The sequence below is a fragment of the Bidens hawaiensis genome, unplaced genomic scaffold (assembly GCF_021521415.1).
Source record: "Bidens hawaiensis isolate Kalapana, Puna unplaced genomic scaffold, B.hawaiensis_p1.1 tig00000697_1, whole genome shotgun sequence".
Taxonomy (NCBI): Eukaryota; Viridiplantae; Streptophyta; class Magnoliopsida; order Asterales; family Asteraceae; genus Bidens; species Bidens hawaiensis.
The window spans coordinates 39,732-63,881 of NW_027491041.1; the positions used below are offsets into that span (position 1 = coordinate 39,732).

Sequence of the window (24,150 nt, forward strand, 5' to 3'; positions counted from 1 at the left end):
AGGGCGCTTACATGGTGGAATGGAGTAGCTCATGCGCGTGGCGCAGAAGCTGCTTCCAGCATGCTCTGGGAGGAATTTAAGGATCTCTTGACGCGAGAATTCTGCCCTCCCAACGAAGTAAAGCGCCTGGAGGAAGAATTTTGGAACTTGAAGCAATACAGTGGCGAAGCGCGCGAGTACGCGACGCGCTTCCATGAACTAAGTTTGCTTGTCCCTCACCTAGTTACCCCTTCCCGCCGAGCCATCGAGAAATTCCTTGGGGGTCTCCCCATGGAAATTCAAGATTCTGTATGGGCCAGAAACCCAGTAACCCTCCCTGACGCCATTGAGTTGGCCGCTGTGCTCAGCGACAACCATGTCAGAGCAGGAACCCTGTTCCTGCGGGGAGCTGAGAAGACCAAACCCACCAAGACTGCCCCTGAACCAACAGAAACCAAACCTGAACCCTCACACCATAACAACCCCAAACGTAGGCGCAGACAAGCTTACGCGCTTACCAGCCCACCCATAGTCCAGCAATCCACCTACCAACCTCCAGTTTACGCGCCTACCCCACTGTCAGCCTACCCAACCCCCCCTATAGTCCACAACTATGCCCTAACCAATCCCGCACTCCCTGCCCCGCCAACTAAGAAACCTTACACAGGAACTCAACCCTTTTGCCCAACCTGTAGACTTCATCACCCAACCCAAACCCCGTGTCGACAATGTAACCGATGTGGCCGCGTTGGTCACTCTGCCGAGTTCTGTAGAGTCCCTCCCGCTAACCCAACCGCGCAAACACCACCAACCTACCCGCAAAACCCTCAACCAACTTACCATACTCCACGACCCAGGTCGTGCTTTAACTGCGGTGATCCCAGTCATTTCCGGAACGCGTGCCCGAGGCTACAAGTGCAAATCACACAAGCGAATCCGGTGAACCAAATCTCGAACCAAGCGACGCGCGGACGAGCTTTTAATATAACCGTGCACCAAGCGCAAGCGAACAATGACGTAGTTAATGGTACATTTTTACTTAACGGACAATATGCATCTATACTTTTTGATACTGGCGCCGATAGAAGTTTTATCTCTCGCGCTTTTGAGCAGAAGCTTGCGCGACAGCGCATTAACTTAAGCGAAAACTTTTCAGTTGAATTGGCTAATGGTGAAACTATTTTAATTAACTCCGTGATTAAGGATTGCACGCTTAACCTTAATGAAAGCGATTTTCTAATCGACCTCATCCCCATGCCTCTTGGAAGTTTTGATGTTATCATTGGTATGGACTGGCTCTCGAAGAATCGCGCCGAAGTTATTTGCGCCAAGAAGTTGATTCGCATTCCTCGAGAAAATGGTGATCTTCACATCTACGGCGAGAAACCCTCCAACGGTCTTAAGCTTATGTCCTGTGCTGAAGCCCAAAGGCTTATGCGGAAGAAATGTGTTGCATTCTTAGCCCATGTGGTTAAACCTGATGAAGGAAAGAAGAAACTTCGCGAAATCCCTGTTGTGCGTGACTTCCCTGAAGTTTTTCCCGATGATCTTCCTGGTATCCCTCCCGCTCGTGAAGTCGAGTTTCGTGTTGATCTTGTCCCTGGTGCTTCCCCCGTAGCCAAATCTCCTTATCGTCTTGCACCCGCTGAAATGCAAGAATTGGCAAGCCAACTTCAAGAGTTGACCGCTAAAGGATTCATTCGCCCTAGCTCTTCGCCCTGGGGTGCTCCGGTGTTGTTCGTTAAAAAGAAAGATGGTTCGTTTCGCATGTGTATTGATTACCGCGAGTTGAACAAGCTCACCATTAAGAACCGGTATCCCTTACCGCGTATTGACGACCTCTTTGATCAACTCCAAGGTGCCTCTTGTTTCTCCAAGATCGATCTCCGTTCTGGTTATCATCAGTTGCGTATCCGCGATGAAGATATTCCCAAGACTGCTTTTCGAACTCGTTATGGCCACTTTGAATTCTTGGTCATGTCCTTCGGTTTAACCAACGCACCCGCCGTTTTCATGGATCTGATGAATCGGGTGTGTAGGCCTTTCTTGGACCGATTTGTGATTGTGTTTATCGATGATGTTCTGGTGTATTCTAAGACCAAGGCCGAGCATGAGCAACATCTTCGGTTGGTGTTGCAAAAGCTTAGAGCCGAGCAGCTCTTTGCCAAGCTTTCCAAGTGTGAATTTTGGTCTGATGAAGTACAGTTTCTTGGTCATGTTGTAAACGAGATGGGTATTCATGTCGACCCATCCAAGATTGAAGCAATCAAGAACTGGTTGACGCCATCTACTCCTACCGAAATCCGTTCCTTTTTGGGCTTAGCTGGTTACTACCGGCGATTTATTTCGAACTTCTCAAAGATCGCGTTGCCTTTAACAGCTTTAACGCACAAAGGCAAACCGTATATTTGGGGCTTGAAGCAAGAAAAAGCCTTTCTGACGCTCAAGCGATTGTTGTGTGAAGCTCCTGTTCTTGCGCTACCTGAGGGTAATGATGATTTTGTCGTGTATTGCGATGCATCCAACCAAGGTCTCGGTTGTGTTCTTATGCAACGAAGCAAGGTTATCGCTTACGCATCAAGGCAACTCAAGGTTCATGAAAAGAATTATACAACTCACGACCTCGAACTAGGCGCAGTTGTATTTGCCTTGAAGATCTGGAGACACTACCTCTATGGTACTAAGTGTATCCTTTACACTAACCATAAAAGCCTTCAGCATATCTTTGATCAAAAGGAACTCAACATGAGACAACGCCGATGGAACGAACTCATCAGCGATTACGATTGTGAGATCCGGTATCACCCTGGTAAGGCTAATGTGGTAGCCGATGCGCTCAGCCGCAAACCCTGTCAACTTAACTGTATCTTGCCGCGCACCCAGCTTCACTTTGCGCCGATTCAGAGCAATCTGGAATCACGCATTCGTGACGCGCAGCGCGCATCCATCAGCAATGGTAACCTTCGCGCCGAGTTAGCGTGTGGCGCGGAAGCGCACTTTGTCCCTAATCTGAGTGGAATTCTCTGCTATCTCAATCGCATCTGGATTCCCTGTGATGAGAATCTTCGCGCTAATATCCTGAGTGAAGCGCATAAATCTCGGTATTCTATTCATCCTGGCGCTGATAAGATGTACAAGGATTTGCGCATTACTTATTGGTGGCCCGGTATGAAAAAGGATATTGCTGTGTTCGTAGCTAAATGCCTGACTTGTTCTAAGGTAAAAGCTGAACATCAACGCCCATCTGGTTTGCTCGAACAACCAGAAATTCCTACGTGGAAATGGGAATGTATATCGATGGACTTTATTACCAAGTTACCTTTGACAGCAAGCAAACATGATAGCATTTGGGTAATAGTGGATCAGCTGACTAAGTCTGCTCACTTTCTGCCCATCCGTGAAAACTACCGTGTTGAGCAACTTGCGCAGCTTTATGTCAAGGAAATTGTCTGCCGCCATGGTACTCCTTTGAGCATCATATCCGATCGCGATGGCCGTTTTATATCCCGCTTTTGGAAATCTCTCCAATCTGCGTTAGGAACTCGCTTGGACATGAGTACTGCATATCATCCTCAGACTGACGGACAGTCTGAGCGAACCATTCAAACTCTTGAGGATATGCTACGATCTAGTGTTCTTGATTTTGGAGGTAATTGGGATTCGCACCTGCCTTTGATCGAGTTCTCTTATAATAACAGCTATCATTCCAGCATTGGTATGGCCCCTTTTGAAGCACTTTAAGGTCGTAAGTGCCGCTCCCCGATTTGTTGGAGCGAAGTGGGTGAAGCTCAAATCACAGGACCCGAACTTGTTCAAGAGACAACCGATAAAATCGCCAAGATCCGTGATCATCTGCTGACTGCCAGAAGCCGACAGAAGAGTTACGCAGATCGTAGGCGGAAGCCTCTCGAATTTCAAGTTGGTGATCTTGTTCTCCTCAAAGTGTCGCCCTGGAAGGGTGTTGTCCGCTTTGGGAAGAAAGGTAAGCTTGCTCCTCGTTATGTTAGTCCATTCAAGATTCTCGCGCGTGTGGGAAAAGTTGCCTACAGACTAGACCTGCCGCCCGCGCTCAGCAATGTGCATCCAACGTTCCATGTATCCAATCTCAAGAAGTGTTTAGCCGACGAGAACCTTCACATTCCACTTGATGAAGTTCAAGTTGATGAATCTATGCATTTCGTTGAGAAGCCAGTTGAGATTTTGGATCGCGAGGTAAAGCGAACCAAGCGCAGTCGCATCCCTATCGTGAAAGTTCGCTGGGAGTCCAAGCGCGGAACCGAGTTTACATGGGAAAGGGAAGATCAAATGAAGATCAAGTACCCGCACCTGTTCTCTGCGCAACCTACTTCGAGATAAATTTCGGGACGAAATTTCTTAAAGTAGGGGAGACTGTGACATCTGCCCGATCCGACCCGACCCAGGTACCCGTTTCTCTAATCCGATCTCTTTCTGTTATGATTTAATATTTATTTATACTTATATTTTACTTTTTAATAATAATAATATTTTCCTTCCCGCCTCTTTCTCTCTCTTTCTTTCCGCCGTCCCGCTCTCCTTGTCCCTCTTGTCGTCGTCCCGCCCTTAAGCCTTGAACCCCCCCTCAACCTTTTTGTTTGTCCTTTGTTTCTTCCCGCCTAAGGTTGTCTGCGCAGTTCCACGCGCCAGACTCCTTACAAGGAAGCCTGCGTGAAGACCATCTGTTGTTGCGACACGCGAGGCGAACTGTCCCCGCAGCGCGCTAAGGATTGTAGTTCTTCCCGCGGTGCGCTAAGGTTGGTTCTGTCTGCCTTCGCGCTCGCGCACTCTTGACCTTCTGTGTCTGCCTTCGCGCTCACGCGCTCGAGCCTTCTTGTGCTAAACCCTTTGTCTTTTCTTCTGTTTAATCCAGCCGTTTACTTTTGTGTTGTCTTATCTTCTGTGCTGTTGACCTGACCTATCTTATGTCTGAAAACCACTTTTGGCGCAGCATGCGCACCAACCCCATTGGTTGACAGAAAAAGTGACTGACATTATCTTTTGAGATCTGCTTTTCCATGCTTTGACCAGTACCTTTATCTGAACCGCCCATGCCTGTTTACTGTTCCCTGTCAGCTTTTCCTTTGTCCCCTGCAGCTACCATATCTTTTGATATCTTTTGCTTTTGGAATCTTTTACTTTTTGAGATCTTTTCCCCTTTTCTAGGGATTGTGTTCCCTAGGGTTTCCCTATAAATAATAATGCTATTTTCTTAACACTACACACACAAACACTTATTATCTTCCTTGTCCTCTGCCGTCTCCTCTCTCTGCCTCCGTCTTCTCCTTTGTTCTGCCCAGACTTCCGGTAATATATAATTTATAATATATAATAATTCGTTAAAGATACATATTTCTATACTAACATATATTCAAGACTTAAAACAAATCATTAAACCAATAATATCCTTATTTATAGGTTAACTTGTGCTTGTTTAAAGTTGGTTCTTGCATTTATCTTTCAACGCATCTTTATCAAGTGAGTAATCTCGTACCAAATCCCCTTTTATTTTTAATGTTTTGGGATGTTCATGTGTTCGTACAAACTTGAGTCTTAAACTTGTTTATGAACTTTAGTCGCGCAGTATCCCATGTGTTGAGGACGTTTACTTGGCTGTTTATTTGTATGTGTGTATCATTAACCGCTTTGTTCGGCCTATTCCGAAGTTTTCATGGATCCATTAGATGAACACGGGAGACCTATCGTTTACGGTTTTCTTTGTTTACACTTGCACAGATGTTTTCTTGTTTTTGTGCTCATTTGGGAGCACGGATTGAACTATGAACTATGATCTATTTAGGCTTGGTCACAATCTGATTACACCCTTGTTAAACACCAGACATACACGTGTTGCGCGCAGTGATTGTTATTTATTATTATCTATTAAACTTGATTTCTCACCAACACGCAAGTGTTTGACGTTTATTTTAACACATGTTCAGGTTTGCTGTAGCTACATTTGGAGCTTGTGGACACGTAGGACGTTTTACTTTTGGACCTAGATTAAAATGTATCAAGACAAGTTATTGTTGTTCGAATATTTGCCTTATAATATATTGATTTATGTTGATTTATGTTATCTTGTGTTTACGCTGCGCGTGCGCGAATGAATATATTTATTAAATATTGACACCCAATAGTGTCACGAGTAATGAAACAATATGTGGCGCCCCGATGTATAATCCGCCTTTGGTCGGGGTGTTACAATAGAGGAGTTTGATACTGCTAGTGGTGATGAGACACCATTAGAACAAACTCTTAGGCTTAGTAGGAAGAAGATTAAAGGTACAGAAAATGTGAATTCTCTTTTTTACATCGGCAAACTTTTGATGATAAAGATTCCATAAAGTGGGTGGCCAAACAACATGCAATTGACTCAAGAAGGCAATTGCATGTTAAGCTAAATGATAACCGTAGATATAGGGTGATATGTTTAGGTGTGGACCCAAGCCATGTTAGGTATGAAAGTAAAGACGATGGGACAAAAGTATTTGGGACTTCCAAGGATAGATCTCTAGAATTTTCTAGTAGGACATCAAAGGGTATTTCTGTAAAATCCAACCTAAAAAGAAAGACCATGTACCCACTTGTCCTTGGACTTTACACATATCCAATGTTAGAAATAAGGGTAGTTGGACTGTTAAAACATACTTTAAGGAGCACACCTATTTGCAAACAAGAGATGTTAGCTTGTGCACGATAAATTGAATTGAACCAACCATTTAAAGTAGCAATTCCACCACTAAGCCAAGAGATCTAGTAGAAGTCTTGGCAAAGAAATATCAGGTGTAGATTACCCCATATCAGATGAGCAGGGCTAAGTCCATGGCTGAAAGGAAGGTACTTGGAGATTTGAAGGCTCAATATGGTTATTTAAGGGATTACACTGAAGAGCTTATTAGATCTAATCCAGGTAAAAAGTGAAACTAGATATTGAACCTTGTTCCAACCCTAGCAGTCCCACAAGGCAGTTCGGGAGAATATATATATCTGCTTTGGTGCACTAAAGGAAAGGTTTAAGCTTGGTGGTAGAGATATACTAGGTCTTGATGGGTACTTTATGAAAGGGCCCTTTCCAGGGCAGATTTTGACAGCTGTTGGAATTGATGCAAATAATGGAATTTATCCCGTAGCATTCTCATTGGTGGAGGCTGAGACAACTGCTAGTTGGACTTGGTTTTTGGAGTGTTTGGTGAAGATTTGGATATGTACTCCAATAGTAACTTCACCTTCATAAGTGATAGGCAAAAGGTTTGTTTGCACACATTTAATTGTTTGCTTATTTTACATACATATGATTGTTTTCTTATTTTACATACATTTAATTGTTGTGTTTAGGGCATAATACCAGCTATATAAAAGGTGTCTCAAAGTGCTGAACACAGGTATTGCTTAAGGCATATTCATGAAAATATGAAGCCAAGGTGGAGAGGTGTTATGTACAAAAACATGCTTCAGAAATGTGCCTTTGCAACCACACCACGGGAATTTGAAAGAAGTAAGAAAGCAATACTAGATAAAGATAAAGCACTTCATGATTGGTTGAAAGAGATCCCACCTAGACACTGGTCAAGAGCTTATTTCAGTGGTATGTACATTTCATTATTTCATTAGCATGTAGATATCAGTTGTTTCATTAACATGTAGATATAAGTTGTTTGATGTTAAATTTGCTTGAATTTATTGCAGTTAGGCCAAACTGTGATGTTTTGTTGAACAATCTTTGTGATGTCTTCAATAGGAAACTGATTCTTGCAAGGACAAACCAATTATTACTTGCCTTGAGTACATTAGGGAATATATTATGAAAAGGATGACTATTGTGCATAAGACCATTGCTAAGTGTCAAGGGCCATTAACACCTGTTGCCACAACCTTATTTGATAAAATCAAGAATGAAGCAAATCTATACACTGTTATTTGGAATGGAAACACCAAATATCAAGTTACTGGTCCTACAAATGAGAAAAGAGCAGTAGATATGGAACAAAGGACTTGCTCATGCAGAAGATGGGAACTTATGGGCATGCCTTGCAGGCATGCAGTGGCTTGTATTTATAATAAGACCATGAATGGACAAGGTGATGGGATAGCAGAGAGGTGGGTGGACGAGGCCTATTGGTTAGAGATTTGGAAAAAGGTTTATGCAAAAACCTTAGAACCAACTAATAGTATGGATTTATGGCCAATCTCTCCATGCCCAACTACCTTAACAGCCCCAAAGTATCACAAGCAAATAGGCAGACCAAAGAAGAAGATAAAGAAGTCTGCTGAGGAGATTCTTAAGTTAAGTCAAAAACTTTCAAAATGTGGTAAATTGACAAGGGGAAGGTGGGTCTGTAACATGTGACACTTGCAAGCAGGTGGGACATAACAAGAGGTCATGTGGCAAGAAGGCACAAGGTGGGTATGTTAAGGCTGGTAAGGCTGCTGCTAAAAGAACAATAGCTGAAAAACAAGTTGTGGGTGCTAATGATGCTGGTAAAAGGAAGAGAAAAAGGGCTGGAACAAAAAGTGGGGCTGCAATTTAGTTTTGAAACTTTTTTTATGTTTATGTAATAAAACTTATGTTATTATGTCTTTGCATTATGTGTTATGAAACTTTGAAACTTGCATTATGTGCTTTGAAACTTTGTAGACTCCTGACAAATGTTTGTGTAATGCTATTATGTTTAAGTGTTAAATCTTGTTAAGTGGTTGTCATTGTAGTTTGTTTATGAAACTTGCAGATTGCTGCATGACATAACTTATGGACTGTTGCATATTTGCTTATGAAACTTTGTGGATTGTTGTAGATTCGTTTATGACACTTTGTGGATTGTTGCAGATTGTTGCTATTATGTTTAAGTGGTTGCTTTGTGAAGTCTGTTTATGCATTTCATGGATGACTATATTGACCAAAAATTGCCATTTTCATGGATGCCAAAAAGGGCCATTTCATGAATGCCAAAAAAGGCTATTTCATGAATGTTATTGACTTGGATTACAAAAGTGTATAGTGCATATGCATTTCATGAATGCAATATTGACTTGGATGTCAAAAATTGCCATTTCATGGATGCTAGATGTTATTGACTATCATGACAAATGTGCATAATGCATATGCATTTCATGAATGCCAATATTGACACACAAACACAATAACCAGCAAACAAACTCAATAAACAGCATATGCATTTCAAAAAGTGCCATTTCAACACACAAACAAACAATAACAGCAAAACATAAATAGCTAAACATTTGTCATTAACACAAACACAATTACATTAGAGTACTTGCATTAGGCCACAAACAACACTATTACATAAGATTACTAAAGTCAAACATAAGAGTTCTAAATTCAAAGTCAGTGAAATAGATAATAGCAAATGAAAAACACCCATGAAATGTGATGCGCTAAAAGTAGTTTAATATTTATTAACTAAATAAACGCTAATCTAGACACTAAGTAATAATTCTAGACTCTTAACTTAACTAAAACTACTAACCGGCAAGTGAACCGGTTGACTTTAGTACAGCTAAGTAAGTCCGGATATCGAACCCACGGGACTCTTTAAATTACATAAACTAGCTAATTAGACTCAACTAATACTGACACGACTATTTATTTATTATTATTGGGGGGGTTTTACTAAAAAAAACTAATATTAAATTAATCACTAAGACTTAAATACGACTTAAACCTAGACTTAATTCAAATGATGACAAGCAACCACCTAGGCTAGAATCCCTAATGTATCAATTATCAAATAGTTGGAAAATGCTAAGTTATGGAACTGGAATCTTAAATTATTCACTTAAAGAAAACCCGAACAGGACCTCTGACCCTTCTCAAGAAGACACCTATGGATCTCTATTAAGCTCTTAAAAACACCAGTTTAATTAGAATCGCTTACGGTCACTAATTATTTTATGACAAGTACCTCTATAAGAAATCCTACCTTACAGCGCGGAAATCAAAGGTAGTTTAAAGTATTCACTCGACTAGATAAACAAGGCTGAAAAATCAAATCTAGACGAACTCCTTACGAAGAACTAAATCTAGCAATCTTAAACAACCAAGACTTCTCATATAATCTATCACCTCACAGCTATTTATATTAGCAGCACATTTAGGTCTATTTGATTTATTAATATTGTTCCTATGGTTTTATTGCAAATCAACCATAAACTAGTCAAAAACACACAGTAGATGACCTAACAGATCCTATCGTATGACAGACAATCACAAAGGAAACTGTGAAACAATAAAACCTGTCAAACAATCCTAAGCACACATATGCATCGAATAAATAACAAGAAACCTCTTACTTAATCATAAACCATAACAAAAGCAAAGTCCAAACTAAAATCCAACGTCAACAAAAGTTCATCATAACCTAGGCAGTTTAGGGGTTTAGCCAACAACTATACTCAAGACCAAAAGAACATAAATAGGTTCAAACAATAAATTCAAACCGAATAACGACTAAAACCTAGACTTAATTCAAATGATGACAAGCAACCACCTAGGCTAGAATCCCTAATGTATCAATTATCAAATAGTTGGAAAATGCTAAGTTATGGAACTGGAATCTTAAATTATTCACTTAATGAAAACCCGAACAGGACCCCTGACCCTTCTCAAGAAGACACCTATGGATCTCTATTAAGCTCTTAAAAACACCAGTTTAATTAGAATCGCTTACGGTCACTAATTATTTTATGACAAGTACCTCTATAAGAAATCCTACCTTACAGCGCGGAAATCAAAGGTAGTTTAAAGTATTCACTCGACTAAATAAACAAGGCTGAAAAATTAAACCTAGACGGACTCTTTACGAAGAACTAAATCTAGCAATCTTAAACAACCAAGACTTATCATATAATCTATCACCTCTCAGCTATTTAGATTAGCAGCACACATAGATCTATTTGATTTATTAATATTGTTCCTATGGCTTTATTGCAAATCAACCACAAACTAGTCAAAAACACACAGTAGATGACCTAACAGAATCCTATTATATGACAGACAATCACCAAGGAAACTATGAAACAATAAAACCTGTCAAACAATCCTAAGCACACATACGCATCGAATAAATAACAAGAAACCTCTTACTTAATCATAAACCATAACAAAAGCAAAGTCCAAACGAAAATCCAACGTCAACAAAAGTTCATCATAACCTAGGCAGTTTAGGGGTTTAGCCAACAACCATACTCAAGACCAAAAGAACATAAATAGGTTCAAACAATAAATTCATGACGAAAACAATAAATTCAAACCGAATAATAAGAATGTTTGGATGAGTAGGTGTTCAACTCGGATGCTATTTGGTTGAACCAAGGCTTGCTCCTTCTCTTTTCTTCTTTCTTTGCGTGAGCCTCTCTGATAGCCGTAGGGTTCTCCTCTTCGCAGGGTCCCCCCTCAAATAACAATATTGAGGACCAATATATTCTTTCCTTTCTTTTTGCCTTCCAGTAGCCGACAAAACAAAAAATAATAATATCTTCAATATGGCGACTCCAATTGATTGGATCTCAAAATAATAATAATCCTTCTGATTTCCTCTTCCTTTTCTCGTCTAACTTTTTGCCCAAGCCCACCATCAACATAGATTGTAACATGGCATTTTCACAGGCCTATTCCATCCCTCGGTCCAGTAGAACCTACACATCAGCCCATGTGTTAATAATATGACCCAAGAAACAAAATCACTTCCGTCAATCAACTATATGCAAATAAAGCACTAGAGACAATTTAATATTCCATACATAAATTGTTTTTTTCTTTCCCTTTCACGTTTATTTCTTTTCTTTCTTTTTTTTTTCATTTATGAACTTTTATTATTATTAGTATCATTATTAGATAAATTATGTTTTGACTCTACGCTCGTTGATCTCATAAAACTTTAAAACCCACTAATAAACCAGTTAAGAATAATATTTAATAAAAACCTGGCTCAAACGTGTCCAAAATAGTAAGAAATACTTATATAATAATATGTATATTTTAGACCACATCAAAATGCATAGCATTTGTTTCAGCCTTTTGTTCTCATTTCTCTTCCAATTTCTTCAAGTTTTGAGTTCGACTTAAACAACTTTCTTGTATTTTCTTTATGCTCGTTAATTGACTTCAAAAGCCCCGGTATAATAGCAGTTGTTCTCTGACACATGGGGGGGGGGGGGTTTAACCCAATGAATAAACCCACAGTTTCGTCCATTCCAATAAAACATTATGAATTCAATTAGAAATTGTAGCAAAACAAATGAATTAAGTAAAAATAAAAAAATTTTACCGGCCTAGCGCAGCAAGAAATCGTCGACTAGGATTATATGATGTCCAGGACGTTCGAATGATGGTTGGCGAACCACAAGAGCACATAACCATGATCGATTTTGAGGAATGAAGGTTTGTTGGGATTTTGGGGAATTAGGGTTTATAAGATATGATTTGGGGGAAAGGGGTTTATAGACAGGGAGAGAGGAAAGAAGAAAAGAAAAAGAAAACCAAAAAAATAATAGTGAAATTACCCAAATACTCCTCGTTTAAATAATGAAAGTACGTAAATACCTCGGACTTAACGGATGAAAATTGACGGGGTTAAAAAATGTACTAAAAATGCAAATTTTTTGAAACTGGGGTAATCATTTGCATAAAATAAATTATATGTACTAAAGTTGCATAGTTGGTCAAACCACAAATACTAAAATGGCACTTGTCTCATTATTTTATCTATCTAAGTAATTTGGGCATGCGTTGCGTCAAAGTGAACAGGAATTTATAGGTTTTTTATTTATATTAATTATGTTTAGGGCTGTAAACGAACCGAACAAACACGAACAAGCCCTTGTTCATGTTCGTTCGTTAAGAAAATTATGTGTTCACGAACGGTTCACGAACACTTACCGAACGAGATTTATGTTCGTGTTCGTTCATTAACGAAATTAATGTGTTCACGAACGGTTCGCGAACACAAATAAAATCGACAGAGCCTATAGATTGAGACCAATGTATTCATCAATATGAATAATGAAAGCCTGTAAACGAATCGAATGAACACGAACAAAGGCAAGCTCGTGTTCGTTCATTTAACTTTAAAAGAACACGGACACTTAATCGAACAAATATTTATGTTCATATTCGTTTATATAAAAAGGGACATTTGTGTTCGTTTGTTTAAAATTTAAACGAACATAACTGAACAAAGATAAACGAACATAAATGAACAAATATAAATAAACACAAACAAACATAAATGAACGCAAATTAACAAATATAAAAACCTTTAATCAGATTATCGATCTAGATAATATTTAATTATGTTCTATTACTACATAAACAAACATAAACGAACATAAATGAACGAAGTGTTCATGCTCGTTCGTTTAATTAAACAAACACAAATTTTTTGTTCACGCTCGTTTGTTTATTAAATAAACGAACATAAACGAACTTCCCGTCAAACGATTCACAACTAGTTCCCGAACATTCGATACGTTTATATGCAATTATATTGAAAAAGTCAGGATAGAAAGACCCCTACAGACGTGGCAAACATATACCCACCCTGCAAAAGAAAGAAAGAAAGAAAGAAAGTTGGTTACAGCAGCGGAGAAGACAGACATGGCCGTGGCGGTGGTGACCTCTTATTCTCCGGCGCCATTATTATTAGGCGGTTTTTCACTTTCTTCTTCTTCTTCTTCTTCCAATCATCTCCGTCAAGTTCCATCTCTTCAACAGCATCATTACACATTGCCATTGCGTTTCCGATGCTTCTCTTCTTCCAAACGCCAGCAATTCAATCAACAATCTGAACAATTGGAATCTGAGAGGCGGCTGTTTTCTAACCTCAATCCAGCTACTCTTCAAAGACAACCTGGTTATATATTAATTCAATCTCATATTCATATTCATATTCATATTACTTACTTACACTCTTCCAGGAAGCGTCACCGGTTCCGTTCTTCTCGTTGCTGGAACCACTGTAAGTAGTAATCTCTTCCTGCTTGCTTGTATTATTAGGGTTTACTCAATTAATCAGATTTGTTTGTTTGTTTGTTTATATTTGTAAATTGTGTAAACAGGTTGGTGCAGGAATTCTTGCTATTCCTGCAGTTACTCAGGAGGCTGGGTTTTTGGCGGCTGCACTCACTTGCATTCTTTCTTGGATTTATATGGTATTTTATTACCTTTTCTTTTCTGCCTCCTAAATATATGTGTCTTTTTATCTTATTATACAACATTACAAAAATCGCTATCGTGCAGGTTGTCACCGGCTTGCTAATAGCTGAAGTTAATGTAAAGACAATGTCCGAACTCGGCTCCAGTGGTGTATCATTGGTAATTACAACACTTCTTACGTTTGACCTAATTCGTTCTTCATAGATATTATTGAAAACACGAGTTTTCAACGCATAATATATAATGCTCTTCAAGCATGATATGGAAATATGTAATTTTGTATAATATAGGATGTTGCCCTAATAGTTTATTTAGCTAAAACACACAAGCAACGATAAATTATTAGGCGACGGAATAAAAACTATATTTCATTTTATCATTTCATTCTCATTGCTCAGGTATCAATGGCTACAAGAACTCTTGGGACAGTTGGAGTTCAGATTGCTTGGTAAGATGATCAAATATCCTGTTTTCTTATTACCTGATGAAGTATACTATTACTATTACTATTACTATTACTATTACTATTACTATTACTATTACCATTACCATTACCACTCTGTTATTGCAGCTGGTCATATATTTTTATACATTACGCCCTTCTTGTTGCCTATGTGGCTCGTTCATCAGACATCTTGACAAATATCCTTGGCATCCCAGTGTATGATTTATGTTCTTGTAACCAAATTTCAAGCATCTAATTTTCATGCTTTAAGATGAGATCCTTAATATTATAGCAGACCAACTTTTCATGCATAACATATGTTAGTACAGTTATTGTCAACATGTAGGTATTTATATGTTCACTTGAATCCTTAATATTATGTGCTAATAACTTGGGATCAAATAGCATCCTAGCTAACAAAATAATTAATTTATATTAAAAATGAATTAACTTGTGTTAGAGATGGTCAAAAGTATTGCAAATATGCTCGATTGAAAGAATGCTATACAATATCTAAATGAGTCATTATGAGTGTGTATGTTAATTACAAGAGGGGTAAATGGTTCAATGCAAATGCTACCTTATGTTTATTACAGCATGTTAGCCATACATACTTGACAAATGTGACAATAGGGGTAAATTGGTCATTATGAATGTATCATGCTGTTTGCTTTCTATTTAGAAGAGACATGAAGTAAACATTAACATGATTTTCCAATTTGAGCATCTAGACTTATAGTGTCATATAAAAATAAGTTTTCATAATATTGACAATACAGTTATGATTGCAGATGGGAATGCGCATCCCTGTTTTCACTTCTACTGGGCAGCATTTGCTACTTTGGAAGGTCGTCTTTTCTGTTATCATTTATTTCAACTTTTAGATTAACCGTTAGTAAATATCAGAAATCCTAATGCACTTGGTTTTTTGTGTATATTTTGTGAAAGCGTATTTTGAATCTTTATAAATTTGTAGCTGTTGTTGTTACACTTACATTTAGTGCATTTTTTAGAAAATATGCTAGTGACTGAACTGTTAATATCTTTGATGTAGCCAGCAGCTTATTGATGTAGTCAATGGAGTTCTAGTGGCGGGCATCATAATTTCTTTTGCAGCGTTAGTGGTAATTGTCATGACTTATTAACTGATAGATGTTTGCTGATTCCACTAATGAGAGTTCTACAAGCTCGTTACTTTTTTCATAATTTGTTGATTTTGTTCTCAACTTCTTGCTGCTTATTTTGCAAGAGTTTTAAGCAAAAATGTATATAGAAAGACTATGTAGAGCATATTCCATTTACTTACACAAAATATTTTGGCATTTATTTAAGTGTGTTGGTGACTTAAAGCTGAAGCACAAAATAAGAAGAATTAAACTAAAATTCACAGCATACGAATGAAATTAAGGTCTGAATAGACGCATAATGTCATGATTTATTCCAACTAATTAGCATCATTCTTAGATATTATTAATATCATGCACATTAATAATATTTGGAAAATTGGTTTTAAATAATCTCAACTATGTCCTATTGGCAAATAACAGTCCCAACTTAACACTTGGCTGGTGGCGGTCCCAACTAAGGGTGTATTTGTTTCCAACGGTCCGTGACTAACGGATTGTTAACTCCGTTAGTCTGATGCTTACGTGGCATGCTTCGTTGTCAAAACCTTGATTACGTGGCATAATACGTGGCAACTAGGCATAATAATAATATAACATAGATAGATAGGTTACATATCCACATCATCCTGCGTTCACCGTCTTCTCCATGCCCACGCTCACCGTCTTCTTTGCGACAATTTCGCTACCACCCTCACCATCATCTGGCGAGTCATAATCTGCCTCTATGTATCCAAAATCCTAATTCCGGTACCTTTAACATGAAAAAAATCTACACTAACAGATTCATACCCCTTTACCAAAACCCTAAATTCCATGTTCACTTTAAATTCTTCCAATTGAACGCCACTAATGTCGCCGGCCATTGACCTCAACGCCATGGTGGTGGTGCTTCCACTTGGGCGAAATTGCAGTGGTAGAACTGTGCCTCCATTTGTCTCCGCCGCCATGGTGGTGGTGCTTTGTTCTTTAGTTCTCCCCGCACCGGCTCTGGCGCTGAACCTTCGTTTAGCACCCTGAAAGCTCAAATTCCGACTTAGGGTTTGTGTAGACAATCGTGCATAGATGGATTCTGCCATTGAACAAGATAATTTGAACAAGATTGGGCGAGTGGTAATGAAGTTAGGGTTTGGATTTTGGTGAATTGAAAAGGAGGGAAAATATTAGGGGTTATCGGAGATAGATGGTGGTGGTGGGTGACTGTGATTTGTGTTTTACGAGAGAGAGAGAGAGAGAGAGAGAGAGAGAGAGAGAGAGAGAGAGAGAGAGAGAGAGCAATAAATTAAGAAAATATGCCACGTATTATGCCACGTAATCAAGGTTTTGACAACGAAGCATGCCACGTAAGCATCAGACTAACAGAGTTAACCATCCATTAGTCGCGGACCGTTGGAAACAAATACACCCTTAGTTGGGACCGCCACCAGTCAAGTGTTAAGTTGAGACTGTTATTTGCCAATAGGGCATAGTTGGGATTATTTAAAACCAATTTTCCATAATATTTTTATAGGCGGCTGCGGGTGGGGATTTGCACTGGGATGCTCTTTTGAAAGCTAACTTGCAAGCTATTCCCGCTAGTATACCTATAATAGCACTGTCTTTCGTTTATCAGGTTTCAATACATAATAACATTTATCATAATAATAATAATAATTTATTTTAAGTAATTTGTTCACTTTAGAATGTAGTGCCTGTTCTTTGCACAAATCTGGAAGGAGACCTGTCAAAAATAAGGTGACACAATGACACATGACATGATATATCAAATTCAATATATTTATATTTCTGTATATTTATTTGAATATTTACTTGCAGAAATTCGATTATTCTAGGCACTGCAATTCCCCTCGGTCTCTTTCTTATCTGGAATGCTGTCATTCTTGGAACGATTGAAACAACAGGCACAGATAAGATTGCTGACCCACTGCAGGCTTTGCAAGCTACTAATGGAGTTGTTGGGGTCAGGATTTGTTTTCACATTATTTACTTTTATATTTATCAAATAATAAAAATGATGCTGTGCAGCCTATTGTTGGGGCGTTTTCGCTCCTTGCGATTGCAACTTCTTATATTGGATTTGTTTTGGGCCTCTCTGACTTCCTATCCGACTGTGAGTTACTTCTTGCCTATGTAATAATAATCGTATTATCTAATTCTTTTTTAAATTTAAATTATTCATGTATATGTTTACGTTGTTGCAGTGTTGAAATTGTCATCTGATAGAAATAGATCGTTGCCTTACCTTCTGACGTTGTTTCCACCATTAATACTGTCATTGCTAGACCCTGATATCTTTTTCAAAGCATTGGATTTTGCTGGAACTTATGGAGGTATGCTTATTATCAGTTATGCTTCAGATCCTACTTCGTTTATTTTTTAAATGAGGCAATTGCATCAATCCCCTTGTAAACTTCATTAATTGCATATTTACCCAACCCAAAACCAAAATTGCATGTCCCCTTAACTAAAAAAAATATCAAATTACCCATTTTAATTGATTTTATTAAAAATAAAATTTAGAATGACTATTTTACCCTTATTTTTTTACTAAAACTTTAAAGTTTCTCAACTTTTCATATTTAACCATTTTTAACTAGCTTTTTTTTCCTTTTCTTTTGTCTTCTTTACAAACTTTTTCTTTGTGCGTTTTTTCTTTCTTTCTTTCTTTTGTTTTCTTTTTTTTTATGTTTTGCTATGGGTTTTTTCCTTTTCTTTTTCTTTTTTTTTTGTGTGTTTTTACCAGGTGTTCTTTTCTGCGTTTTTTAATTATTTTATTTCATGTATATCTGCTTTTCTTTATGATGAGCTTCGAAGTAAGAAAGATAAAAATACGAATGGCAATCATCAAAATCAACTAAAAATGCCAAAGATTTTATACATTACGGTGCCAAAACAATCATGCGAAAACAATGACAGAAAATCGATGTAACAATCTCCAAAATGATGCCAAAATTTTGACCCATTTTTGGTACCATAAAATCAGTTGCTCAACTTTGATTAATTACTTTCGCGAGATTTTGTACTCTTTCTCCTTCCCCTTTTACTTAGTTGATGTTGAGATGTCAGATTTCTGCATGTTTTTCATGGTCTCAATACTCAACAATGTGGACATCTATGTCTTTCTTGATCTCCATGCAGCCGTTTGACAGTAGGTGGATATCTTCTATCAAAAACCACTCTTGACCTATCAATATCAGGAACAGAACATAATTTGTGCAATAAAAAGGTCTCACAGACTTCAAATAAAATCCTGATGATATCAGCCAAATAAAAGTAGTATCATGTAATATGCTTTCAATCGCACACTTCATGTTATAATAGGTGTGAACCAGAACCATCATTCACCTGCACTGAATTCATCACTAATTAACTTTCTATCAAAAGCATATAGATGTATTTAGTTTAACATTACTAAAATCAACTCACATAATATCATCTATTGCTTATAATAAACAAACTGAATACACAAGTAATTTGTACAAAAGGCTGACTGTGTAATACAACTAAACATTTCCAAATTAAACACCAATAAATTAATTCTACCATAAACTATAGTTCTAGTCTCCGAACAAAACTGTTGGGCCAAGTCTATTACCTGCTCCGTCTGGACTGAACGAACGGCCCAAACTCCTTTATTTCGGGGTCTCATCATTGATCATGTATAGCTGTGAGAACCCACCATCAGAAACCTTAAACATCAAATTTTTATAGTTGTGAGAAGCCACCATCAGAAACTCATGGACCCCACCAATACCAGGTAAATGCCACTTGTGCTAGTCAATTTACCGATCTTGCCTAAGAATTTTGTGGACATTGCACATTGTTGATGTAAAATGTTGTCTCTATGTTAAAAACATCCAGAAGCATCTTTCAACAAAGAGAAATGAGAAATTGCATTCAATTCATAATCATTTATTTGGTTTCTGCTGACTATGGGTTTAAATGAGCCGAGCAGAGATCGAGCTTCACTTGTTTCCAGATTTATTTTTAAAGCTCAGCTCGGCTCATTGATTATTTAATTATTTGTAATATATTTTTATAGGTAAAAGTTGTATGCATAACTTGATATATATTATTTAATTATTTTTATCATAATTTTAGATATAATGAAAACTATTATGTATATTAAATAAATAAGTTTATTAATAACAGGATCCTTTAGGCTCACAAGCTAGCTTAAGCTTGATAAGTGAAGCCTGAGCCCGGGCAATTCGAGCTTTTAGCCAGGCAATCGAGCGGCTTGGCTGATTTAAAAAATAATTGTGTGGGTGTCTCCTAAGTTAATATGCTTATTACTAAAGGTAACAATGGAGGGGTCGGGGCGGTTGGATAAAGGATGTTCGTTTAGTTTCTTTCAAGTGTGTGTAGATCCTAACAATGGCTGGTTCTGTTTGTGTTTGTGTAGTTCTGGTTTTGTTTGGTGTTCTTCCTGCTGCAATGTCTTGGTCTGATAGATACTCGGGTTCTTCTTTGTCCTCAAGTATTCCCGAGCTTGTACCAGGAGGCAGGTTCACGCTTTCGTTAGTACTTGGAGGTGCGGGATATGTTATAGTTTCAGAACTGCTAGATAGGTTCATGCACACATGAAAACATTGAGTGACAGTTACAAACACCAAATTGTTGTATAATCTAATGCTCCAATTTAAACATTTATGGTGTATAAAAATGTATCAACTTGTGACTAAATAATAAGATGTGCGATACATTAACATGTGTGTACACATAAAAATGTGAAGAAACTTGTATGGTTAATGCTAGTCAATAGATCAAAGTTGAAATTGTTAAAATTCAATAACCCATTATATCAATGGTCAAATATTAATTTTAAAACAATATTACACAGCACCACCTAAGTATCAACATCATTTTGGCTTATGCTAACTTTGAAAACATTAATTTTGAGTAGAACAACACGATAGATAAATCTGAAACACTAGGTTTGAATTGAGCCCACGTAAGTATCACCACGTTTAAATTTGAAACTCTAGGTTTGACTTGTGTTGGAGAACACGTTATTTTTAGAATGTGCAACGCTAAGTAAAACTAGTTGGAAACCCGCACGATGATGTGGCATCGACAATTTACAGCACGGTACTGTTTCCGTTAGTTTATCAATCCATCTCGTGATTGTATGGGACCCAAATTTTTTATCTAACAAAATAAATATTTTGTAATAAACTAAAGGTAACATGACCTCTTCTACTTCTAGGATTTACAAAACGCTTCTCACAGTATAGATATTCTAAACAAAAGAAGCATAGTTGATATGTTACAATTTCAAAACATGTCGTATTCATCTTCAAACATGAGACTTGATAACCTCTGCAGTCTTAGTCAAACATATCTTTTCCTGAAACATTTATAAACTGATTAGTTGCATGCTTGAATGAAAAACTATAGCAATAACTTATTTAAAACTTAACCCCAAACATTGCAACACTTTTCTACAAACATTGTTGTATTTTAACCCCAAAAGAACAACATAACCCACACCCGTGCAGTAATTTTAACTAAAAACAGTGGATTAATTTTAAGCCAAAACAGTGTAGAATTTAGTCCTTGAAACTGCAGACATTTAAACTCAACATTGCAGAATTGTAGCCTGCTACAGATTTACGTATCAAATCTTCTTTATATAATCTTTAATAAAACTTCTTTTTTTTTAATAAAGTAAACTCATAGTCTATCAACTATTCTATTTCAAATATACTTTTATTAATCATGTATATTCCACCTCTAATCACGTCTCATTGTAATTAAAAGGTTATCCGATATCACTGCTAGTTGTGAGCATACCTCTTTCTTTAGTTATTACAACTCGTGTGCGTATTTACTCTTTCTTCTTTACCACAACTCATTGTGATTATAACGCTTTCTTTCATAATCACAACTCGGTTGTGATCTAACCCCTATTTTTCATGATCAGGTCACAAATTTGTATACAATCAATTTCATGACAGAAATTGATCAATAAACTTTCATAATCACTTTGTTGTGATTTAACAGGTAGTGTTCATCAGAAGACTTAAAATTTAATTACATGTTACACTAAAAACATGATCAAAAACTTACTTTCAAGGTGTACCTAGCTGCAATGTATCCTCCAAAAGAATGCCCGAGCCAACCGAACTCGAATTCTCGTAAATTAAAGGAGCAGAGCTCGTGTTTTGATGAGCTTGGACCCTTCGCGCTTCAGCCATTGAAGGTATATCCGTTGTGCAAAAAGACTGATAATCAAAGCCAAAAGAATTGCCAACATTATAAAACAAGTTTTATAAAAAAGAAACTATAAATTTTAAGCGAATTTTATTCAGCAAGTTTACATTTTAGCTAAGTTTCAACCCATTTCCGGTTTGCGTGTCCAGAACAACACGTTTTGGAATAATAAGTTTCAACCCATCTTAAGTGACATGCCAACCTTATGAAAACCATGTCACTCCCCTTTCATACTCCGCTAAAGAAACTGCAATCCTTTTGCTAATGCTTGATATATTTTTCGTGCTTGATCAAGGGGTACTATTACCTGCAACACCAACATGCTATCAAATCATTTAAAAAATATACAGAAAAACTATAAGATATAAAAATGCAATATAACTTATAAGACAAAGTTTTACAATGATGATCAAAATAACTTGAAAAACGGTTCCAAGAACTTGTCTTCCAATCCTTAAAAGAGGATTATATGGCAAGAAAGTTGATCGGTGATCTTTCAAAGAATTTTTTTACACCACGAATTGCAAAGTTAACATATAATATATAACCAACTAATAATGTAACATAGGAGTAAAAGTGAATAATAATTACCAACAGGGTTATCCATGTATCGGGTACTTGAATTTGTGTGTTTCTTCTTTCAAAAACTTTACTTCAGCTACTTGTTTAAGACCGTTACAATATGTTAAACGTAGTAGTGACAAGAATTTGTGTGTTTCTTCTTGCAGAAACTTTAAGTGAGCTACCTGTTTAATATGGTTACAGGGTAAAGTTAACGTACAAATGAAATTAACGTGCTAATCGTGAGAATCAAGTAGAGTAATTATAAATACAAGTAGAGTAATTATGTAATTACATCATAGAGTAATTACGTAATTACTCTACTTGTATTTATAATTACTCTACTTGATTCTCACGTTTAGCACGTTAATTTAATTTGTATTTGATCCAAACCCTATGGTTACAAATGTTAAACATAGTGGTGACAAAATGTTCAGGTTTTAACGGCTCAAAATGAGGACTTACACCTTATAAAGAAGCTCCAACTTTAAAAGTTTTCTTGAATGCAAGTAATGCCGGTGATGCATAGTCTTTCAATATCTACTTCTCAAATATCCACCCATACAAAAAGAAAACTGAAAACAAAACAAATTTGAAAAAATGCGAAGAGATCAAGTTGGATTTAGTTAAATTTATTCTCAAGTGTTATAAAGTATTGCTGATGAACAATGAAAACATACATTAAGCTGACCTGAGATCAATCCAAACCGTAAACCATAACGCTTCTTGTAGTTATTTGTTATACCAATATGTCAAATCATAGATAAATTAGGATTTTTTTTTAAAGTACAATAAAGAATAAAGAGTAGGAAAAAGTATACCAGAAATACCTGGGTGGGGGGGGGGGGGGGGGGGGTATACTGAATGATAAAAACATAAAAGATTACTGCAAAAAAGAAAAGTAATGCAAGCTTTAGTTGACTCCATGAATTATTCATGACTTCTCAGCCAATAATTATGGCATCTTTGCAGATGTTTATTGCCAGACTTGAACTTTATATCTGTAACTCATTAATGGACTTCAATGGAGGGCTAAATGTGCTCGATTTGTACCTTTAGCTCATTACTTAAATGTGCTCGTCTAAATCCATTTCAATAACAATTTTTAAAATCTACAGATAATAATATATCATCAATTCAACATACCATCAATTCTAGCACATTTGACCATAGAGGAGTTTAAGATTGTCAACCTACAACCACAAGACAAACAAAGTAATGCAAATTATAGGAAAAAAACTTATACTAATTAATTGATAAAAAAAGCCCTAATCTCTAATGATGTCATAATTGTAACATTATGACAATGATGTCATAATTGTATAGTTGTTGGTAAAAATAAATAACAAAATAAAATGAAAAAAAAAACTATATACCGGAGCAGCTGTTAATTCATTGGCCCCGAGGATACCAACTTTGATAGACCGATCCGCATTTTGAAACGACGATCCCACCGAAACCCTCATGGGACATTTTCAAGAGAATTTTTTTCTATCGTATGATGATTTAAAATATCACAGTTAATTGTAATAAAATGTTTATAAGCCCTAACGCAATTATAAACCAATAGACAAATGAAATCAAAATCCCTAATCTCTAACACAGTGAATATATATATCGATCAAACAATGATGTCA

The 24,150-nt window shown here is 37.1% G+C and overlaps 1 protein-coding gene across 1 annotated transcript; it reads left to right on the forward strand.

Moving 5' to 3' along the window:
* Positions 1-13,609: 13,609 nt before the first annotated feature.
* Positions 13,610-20,323, forward strand: LOC143531077 (uncharacterized). The gene is made up of 14 exons (XM_077026463.1): positions 13,610-13,865; positions 13,930-13,970; positions 14,071-14,163; positions 14,252-14,326; positions 14,566-14,615; positions 14,739-14,828; positions 15,404-15,460; positions 15,667-15,736; positions 17,247-17,348; positions 17,418-17,470; positions 17,552-17,696; positions 17,762-17,846; positions 17,938-18,066; positions 20,142-20,323. The coding sequence occupies exons 1-14, from the start codon at positions 13,610-13,612 to the stop codon at positions 20,321-20,323; spliced, it is 1,428 nt and encodes a 475-aa protein (XP_076882578.1).
* Positions 20,324-24,150: the final 3,827 nt, after the last annotated feature.

Bases quoted from the DNA above. Each gene is read 5' to 3' on its own strand.
- LOC143531077 (XM_077026463.1), top strand. From the start codon at position 13,610: ATGGCCGTGGCGGTGGTGACCTCTTATTCTCCGGCGCCATTATTATTA. The intron at 13,866-13,929 runs GTTATATATTAA...ACACTCTTCCAG, and splicing joins TACTCTTCAAAGACAACCTG to GAAGCGTCACCGGTTCCGTT. The intron at 17,847-17,937 runs GTGAGTTACTTC...ACGTTGTTGCAG, and splicing joins CTCTGACTTCCTATCCGACT to TGTTGAAATTGTCATCTGAT.